The sequence below is a fragment of the Haliotis rubra genome, unplaced genomic scaffold (genome assembly GCF_003918875.1).
Source record: "Haliotis rubra isolate DU_JTF1 unplaced genomic scaffold, ASM391887v1 Scf1898, whole genome shotgun sequence".
In the NCBI taxonomy this organism is placed as follows: Eukaryota; Metazoa; Mollusca; class Gastropoda; order Lepetellida; family Haliotidae; genus Haliotis; species Haliotis rubra.
The window spans coordinates 5,871-14,801 of record NW_025765889.1 but is presented as its reverse complement, the minus strand read 5'-3'; the positions used below and the strand labels follow the sequence as shown (position 1 = coordinate 14,801).

Sequence of the window (8,931 nt, the reverse complement as noted above, 5' to 3'; positions counted from 1 at the left end):
GTCGTAAATACAAACCACGCAAGGATCAGACTTATTTTTAGATGGTACTCCCATCAAGGTAGTAGAAGAGGCCAAATTCCTGGGACTCATATTCGACCGTCACCTGACATTCTTACCACACATAAATATTTGAAAACCAAGTGCTTGAAGGCTCTGGACTTACTAAAAGTCGTTTCAAATACAGAGTGGGGAGGGATCAGACTACCCTCCTTCACTTGTACAGATCTTTGGTTCGCTCTAAACTAGACTACGGCTCCATTGTCTATTGTGGAGCCTGCAAAAGAAATTGAGAAAAATTAGATTCTATCCACCACCAAGGCCCGAGGCTCTGCCTGGGAGCTTTAGGACCTCTCCGGTAGACAGTCTATATGCAGAGGCTAACGAACCTTCCCTTGAACAACGCTGTATTAAACTTTAACTGCAGTATATGACTAAACTACGTTCAAATCAGTCCAATCCAGCATACAATGGGGAACATTCCTGGAGTTGCGCCCTTGCCCGCTTGGAGCGCTGCCGTAGTTACGGTCCAACAGTAGCTCTGATACTGGCATATAGGCCTGCCTGTCGGCCAAGCCAAAACTTAAATCAACATTAAACCTACTTTTTACTCTGTGGTTCTTTTATTACGAATTACGGAAGCTGAAAGTTGCCCAGACCGAAGACTGTTGTCAAAGCACGAAGAACTAGCGTGTTTGGACGAAAATAATGCTAATAGAACGGTACTGCAGTTATTGTAATATTGCCGTTTCTCGGAATTTCTTATTGAGTAGTTGCTTTGTAAATTCGTCAAACCATTTACTCCCCATTATGTCACATTACACAGAGCATTAATGGCGTCGTCGTAGTTGTTAGAACATAGCATTAGTGTACACTGAAATTAGCGTTACACAAATAACGTTAGCACTGACCTGATTACGCGCACAACATAAGTGCTTTAGTTTTCGTTCACGTAAACAAACTATTCTCATAGTCTATAACGCTTTGGGATGCAATGGAAAGATGAAATGCTATAGCAACAGATCGTTTTCGAGAGGATTTGAAACAAATATTTTTTATCAAATTAACGACTCGTTGACAATGTGTTCAACAAAATATATTACACCTATTTACACGATAAATAAGCACACGACTTCCGGTTTATAGTTTCCACATACATATTTAAGGACCGTTCATAATTAATGGGGTGGGGGTGGTGATTTTTTATGGAGAAGCATGTACAATGTGAATGACCTCCCTACAATTCATGTACAAAGTAAGTGACTTCCCTACTTGCATATGTCATATTCAAATTCAATTTTAACTCACCCCCACCCCATAATTTTAAGCATAATCTTTTTGATATGCACAAATTTGCTTACCCCCTAGTACATGTGTACAAAATTGATGACATCCACCTTTCCAGAACAAAATAGGTGATCCCCTTAAATTCATCATCACATCACCTCACACTCCACATCCCTCAAATATATTATGAACCCTTAGACCATTATTCAATCCCCAAATGTACAGTAAATTGGCAAATTGCTTGCACAATGTATTTCTAAGTATCATTTGGGACCCCTACCCGATCGGTACCATTTTTAAAGGCTGTCTCTTCTCAACACAAATAACCAGTATCTAAATGACAGATCACATTTTGAAAACACAAGAATATTATTTGAAATTGTGTTTCAGGTGTTGTCAAATAATGTAACTAAGCATGAGTGAAACACTGAAATATTATAAACACATTGAACCATAACTGGAGGTCTGAACTATCTGATGCCAGAAGCAAGGGGTATCGGGTTCATTGTCTTTTAAGGTGGGAGCCTTTTAAATTTGAATACCAATATTTCACATTTGTTATTCCAGCATGTGCGAAGGGTTTGCAAATTACATCAAGGCTCATCACAATTATAATGGACTCACAGTGTCAGTGAACACAGTGTGCATTTGAAATACTGAAACAAGGAATAATTTAGCTTTTGAATGGTAGTCTAAATTGTACAATCGAGATTCTACAATACTTACGATTATCCCTCATGTGTCAATTATCATCAGACAAAAATCAAGTCTGGGTTGTCATTTCAGTTTTATTGTTCAACATATTATATTCTGCATGGATGGACATTCATAAATATAGACAAGTACGGTGGAAAAATTTGAAACAATGTTAACAATAAATAAAGCCTAACTACTACAGAAACTGTTTTATCATGTTTATAGCTAATCCTCACTGGGGTACCGATTTCAGACGATAACATACAGATGGTGACGCCTTGGGCTGCACCCAATGTAAAAGCGAAAAGATTGTGTACTGTAAGTTTTGATGTTACTACAGTACAGAGAGGCCCCTAATGTTTCGCGTGAAAAGTTTTGTACAGCATGTGTCCCTATTGAAGCAACACATTCTTTTCCCTGAATCGATTCAAAACCCTGCTCGTAATTTCGGTTGGCATGCACTTTAACTAAATTTGGCAAGGAGAATAAACGTCAAACTGTACAAGATACAAAATACGTGGTACTTACCACAATTAGTTACACTAACGAAATCGCTCTGTCAGAAGTGGACAACACTGAGAGTGAGACCAGCGAGAGCTACCTCGTCATGCTTTTGTTTCATTCGTCGCTACTTCGAATGATAGTCAACCACCATTTCAGCAAGTTTTGACCTCTCGGACACGCAGAACCTCTATTGCAGCATCCCGAGGCACGGCAGCACATCTCAGGTATCGTCATATTGCTGCGCATTTGAAATCGATCGTGCAACAAACTTTGAACGCCATCATTATGCCAGAAGGACCTACAGGCGCATAAGACACAAACAATAGGACCTTTCTTAGGCCAGGTTGCATTAGACACAAACAATAGGGTAAACTTGTCTTAAATCGTCGATATGTCTGTTGGATCTAGACACATATAGATTTGCGTTAAAACCCCTAAAATGACGGTTTTTAGCTCTAGGTCTGAAGCTTTAGAAAAAATGAGTCTTCTCTAGCTCCCAAGTGTTGAATACTGCTCCCAGTCTGCCCTGTACAGAGAACCTATTACTACCTTTTGATTGTATGTAGTTATTTGAACCCACACTGCTTCTAGGTTTGGGACGTCTAAACTAGTCATGTGTGTAAAATATATTGTGTCCTTTATGTATATTGCTACTCCCCTCCCCTTGTTAGTCTATCTTTCCTCACAGGTAGGTGAAAGCCGGGAATGTATGAGTCATCATTTTAATATCATGTGTTAACCAGGTTTAGGCATATGACATCATAATCGCTAAGTTCTGTTGAGACAATGTCCAATTTGTCCTTGAGACTTCTTACATTTAGGTGTGTACTGACTCGATTAGTTACAGACTGCCGCCATATAGCTGGAATATTGCTGAGTGCGGCGTAAAACTAAACTCACTCAAATCTATAAACAACTGTGGCCGAACTTTTAAATAAAACTGTTAACTACAATGCGAGTTCAATATGTCCATACCAAAACATCAATAGAGTCATTTCCACTAAAGCTCGTCACGATATGGCTGAAATATTGAGATGTGACGTTAAATATTAAACTCACTCACTCACTACACTAACCCAGCGGAGTCTGGTTTGGTTGGTTTGTTGCTTCACGCCACACTCAGCAATATTCCAGCTATATGGCGGCGGTGTGTAAATAATCGCCCAAACCAACACAACTTCGCAACAGTACACACATGCTTATCAAAACACTAAAAAACAACACTGGGGAAGTTCGCCAGCACTCTAAACACAACGGATAGCAATTCTAAAGTCACGTGGAGCAAACTAAAGCAACATACGTACCCACAAAATCAACACACATCCATAAAATAGACGACTATATAAAGCCATGACAAATTAAAAGCACAAGCATTAGCCCAGCACTAGAAAAAAACAGAAGTTGTAATCATTCTGCTTCGCTCCAGCAGAAAATACTCACTACACCAGCTTACATCATACAGCCGCCCCAAGGCCATCTACCCGACAATGCACCCTAACAATACACGAACTGACACAGACTCTCAAAAGCAAAACCACCTAGACTGTTCCAGGACATGCCACAATTTAAATATCACTAAACAACTTCACTATACACTGTACAACGCTATTACTATGTATTGGTATGTGTTTACATACAGAATCGTACAGATCCATAACACTCGCATCAAGTCATGGAAACAATAATAATAAAACACGTCATCATCACCTAAACACAAACAATCTTCACACCAAACAAAACAACCCTAGATCACATCATTCTAGTTCATTACACCTATAACCCCCTGCCTCCTTGTACGGACACTGTTCTAACAACATCACAAGAATAACACCAAACAAAACAACCCTAGATCACATCATTCTAGTTCATTACACCTATCACCCCCGCCTCCTTGTACGGGACACTGTTCTACACAAACATCACAAGAATAACACCAAACAAAACAACCCTAGATCCACATCATTCTAGTTCATTACACCTATCACCCCGCCTCCTTGTACGGACACTGTTCTAACAACATCACAAACAATAACACCAAACAAAACAACCCTAGATCACATCATTCTAGTGCATTACACCTATCACCCCCGCCTCCTCGTACGGACACTGTTCTAACAAACATCACAAGAATAACACCAAACAAAACAACCCTAGATCACATCATTCTAGTTCATTACACCTATCACCCCCGCCTCCTTGTACGGACACTGTTCTAACAAACATCACAAGAATAACACCAAACAAAACAACCCTAGATCACATCATTCTAGTTCATTACACCTATCACCCCCGCCTCCTCGTACGGACACTGTTCTAACAAACATCACAAGAATAACACCAAACAAAACAACCCTAGATCACATCATTCTAGTTCATTACACCTATCACCCCCGCCTCCTTGTACGGACACTGTTCTAACAAACATAACAAGAATAACACCAAACAAAACAACCCTAGATCACATCATTCTAGTTCATTACACCTATCACCCCCCGCCTCCTCGTACGGACACTGTTCTAACAAACATCACAAGAATAACACCAAACAAAACAACCCTAGATCACATCATTCTAGTTCATTACACCTATCACCCCCGCCTCCTTGTACGGACACTGTTCTAACAAACATCACAAGAATAACACCAAACAAAACAACCCTAGATCACATCATTCTAGTTCATTACACCTATCACCCCCGCCTCCTTGTACGGACACTGTTCTAACAAACATCACAAGAATAACACCAAACAAAACAACCCTAGATCACATCATTCTAGTTCATTACACCTATCACCCCCCGCCTCCTTGTACGGACACTGTTCTAACAAACATCACAAGAATAACACCAAACAAAACAACCCTAGATCACATCATTCTAGTTCATTACACCTATCACCCCCGCCTCCTCGTACGGACACTGTTCTAACAAACATCACAAGAATAACAACAAACAAAACAACCCTAGATCACATCATTCTAGTGCATTACACCTATCACCCCCGCCTCCTTGTACGGACACTGTTCTAACAAACATCACAAGAATAACAACAAACAAAACACAACAACAAAATACTGGCCGTGGATTACAGACAACAGCACTGACCAGACTACACACACATCTACACTGACGGATCACACAACCCCATCAACCACACAGTAGACTTGCAATACACAAAACACTACCAGACATAGCTACAACAACAGCACTGACCAGGACTACACACACATCTACACTGACGGATCACACAACCCCATCAACCATACAGTAGACTTGCAATACACAAACCATTACCAGACATAACTACAACATCAGCACTCATCCCTACAACCTTTCTGTATATGCCGCAGAAACATGCGACAATATATCTAGACTTCAAAATGGCACAAACCACTAAATATTACAAGCTTCTAATCATCTGTCGTAGGCACTTTGATCGGGTATGGGTTTTATCGGGAAATATAGACATGTTTGTATATTCTCTGAGTTAAGTTAAAGTCGTGTTATCTAAATCTAAATCACAGTGCTGACAATATACATGAAATATCAGCAGCTTATTATCATGGCCATCAGCACAGCCATGTACAGATCCGCTGCCTGCGTGTAATTAACTGTAATGAACCTTAGAGTATGGCCGGTTGGCCACGGAAGTTTAACATTGTGGATGAGGTGCATGCTGGATACTGCAGGTTGATTCATACATGTATCGTAATACGATACAGGGCAGCCTGACAGTCAGTAGTATATAGACAATGAATTCTTAATGTAACGGGACTTGACCCTCGGACAGCGGCTAGGCAGGTTTGGCTGACGATCGCCTCTGTGATGCTGCCGTGCCGTTGCTGCATTATCATGTAATTACATACTTAGCCTGAATAAAGTGTTGTGGACCCACTGATGGACTTCTGTATTTGAAGAGACAGATATCCCCAAAAACGCTTTAACCAGCCCGGGATACATCACACATTCGCTGAGTGCATTACAAACCATTAAAATGACACACAAACAGGCCACATCTACTACATGGAATACTGCAGCCAAACAACACACTACAAATGAAAATATACAATATAGTACCCTCTCAGACTTACGCATCACGGGAAACGAAAACGCAGACCAAGCGTCCAGACAAGCTAAAACAACCCATGCATTAATTACCCACTTACATACAGGAAAATGGAATAACAATCTGTAATACTTCTCGTGCCACGTGAACATATAAAACAATCAAACAAACACATCTCTTCAGTCAATCTCAGTCTACACTGAATAGATTGTATGTGGAATCACAAAATGGACCACATGTCAAGCCCCTCAAACGATTTTACACCTGTACACTCTTCTCATTATAAAACAATTCAGTACAACACGCTAGGAGTAATGATTGTATGTCAGTGATGTACTGATTGTATGTCAGTGATGTACTGATTGTATGTCGGTGATGTACTGGTTGTATGTCAGTGATGTACTGATTGTATGTCAGTGATGTACTGATTGTATGTCGGTGATGTACTGATTGTATGTCAGTGATGTACTGATTGTATGTCAGTGGTGATGTACTGATTGTATGTCAGTGATGTACTGATTGTATGTCAGTGATGTACTGATGGTATGTCAGTGATGTACTGATTGTATGTCAGTGATTTACTGATGTTATGTCCTTGATGTACTTGATTGTATGTCAGTGATGTACTGATGTTATGTCCTTGATGTAATTGATTGTATGTCAGTGATGTACTGATTGTATGTCAGTGATGTACTGATTGTATGTCCGTGATGTACTGATTGTATGTCAGTTATGTGCTGATTGTATGTCAGTGATGTACTGGTTGTATGTCAGTGATGTACTGATTGTGTGTCAGTGATGTACTGATTGTATGTCAGTGATGTACTGATTGTATGTCAGTGATGTACTGATTGTATGTCAGTGATGTACTGATTGTATGTCCGTGATGTACTGATTGTATGTCCGTGATGTACTGATGGTATGTCAGTGATGTACTGATTGTATGTCAGTGATTTTACTGATGTTATGTCCTTGATGTACTGGATTGTATGTCAGTGATGTACTGATGTTATGTCCTTGATGTACTGATTGTATGTCAGTGATGTACTGATTGTATGTCAGTGATGTACTGATTGTATGTCCGTGATGTACTGATTGTATGTCAGTTATGTGCTGATTGTATGTCAGTGATGTGCTGATGTTAAGTCCGTGATGTACTGATTGTATGTGCGTGATGGAAGGAACTTGCGTGTTCGATCTGTATACATCACTTGATTGTCTGGTTGAGCCTTCATTACTTACAAGGGACACACCATATAGCTGCAACTGAGGTAATAACCAACAAACACATAGACTATATATAAATTCTGTCATGTCTTTTTGCTTTGAAATAAGTACACTACAGAGGTGGAGCGAGGTGAATGAAGTTGTCACGTGCATGTCATTGCTGCCTATATTAGGCATTATTTGATTGGGAAATATTTGCTTTAAAAAGGTGTAACTTAGTCAAATAATAATTCTGTGGCACACTTCAATATCCATGAATGATTGTTGTGATCGCACCTTTATAAATGTCTGCATAATACTTGGACATGCTTTGGAACTCCTTTTGGCGTTTTAATGAGTGAGTGAGTTTAGTTTTACGCCGCACTCAGCAATATTCCAGCTTTATGGCGGCAGTCTGTAAATAATCGAGTCTGCACCATACAGTCCAGTGATCAACAGCATGAACACCGGTCTGCGCACCAATTGGGAACCGATGACATGTGTCAACCAAGTCAGTCAGTGGCTGTGGCGGCCTGTGGCTGTGGTTGTGGCACTGGCGGCCTGTGGTTGTGGCTGTGGTTGTGGTTGTGGCTGGCACTGGCGGCCCTGTGGCTGTGACTGTGGCGGCCTGTGGTTGTGGTTGTGGCACTGGCGGCCTGTGGTTGTGGCTGTGGTTGTGGTTGTGGCTGTGGCACTGGCGGCCTGTGGCTGCTGCTGTGGCTGTGGCTGTGGCGGCCTGTGGCTGTGGCTGTGGTGGGTGGCAGTGGCGGCCTGTGGCTGTGGCTGTGGTGGTGGCAGTGGCGGCCTGTGGCTGTGGCAGTGGCGGCCTGATGATGTGGGGCTGCTTTTACTGATTAGGTCGGAGTTGTTTTACGGCTGAACGGGCGTGGGTGTTTTGCTTTTGAAACCGTAGTTTAAAAACTAATGTACGTTATGGCCACGGTCAAGTGACCCCACATATATTATTGTTAGTGAAGCATTACAGTGTTTAGTAAATACTTCAAAGGTGGTGAATACACCCTAAAACAGTACATATACGTCAATGCTTGGGGTGTGTCAGCGACGTTATGGCCACGGTCAAGTGACCCCACATATATTATTGTTAGTGAAGCATTACAGTGTTTAGTAAATACTTCAAAGGTGAATACACCCTAAAACAGTACATATACGTCAATGCT

At 41.0% G+C, this 8,931-nt stretch overlaps 1 protein-coding gene across 1 annotated transcript; it reads right to left on the bottom strand.

Annotated features, from left to right (window-relative positions):
- Positions 1–8,269: 8,269 nt before the first annotated feature.
- On the bottom strand, positions 8,270–8,580 carry LOC124274269 (transcriptional activator ptaB-like; the record flags this gene model as incomplete). Its single annotated transcript, XM_046709608.1, has 1 exon — positions 8,270–8,580. A coding segment is annotated over one exon (311 nt), but the record flags the coding sequence as incomplete, so codon positions are not given.
- Between the last annotated feature and the right edge of the window lie 351 nt (positions 8,581–8,931).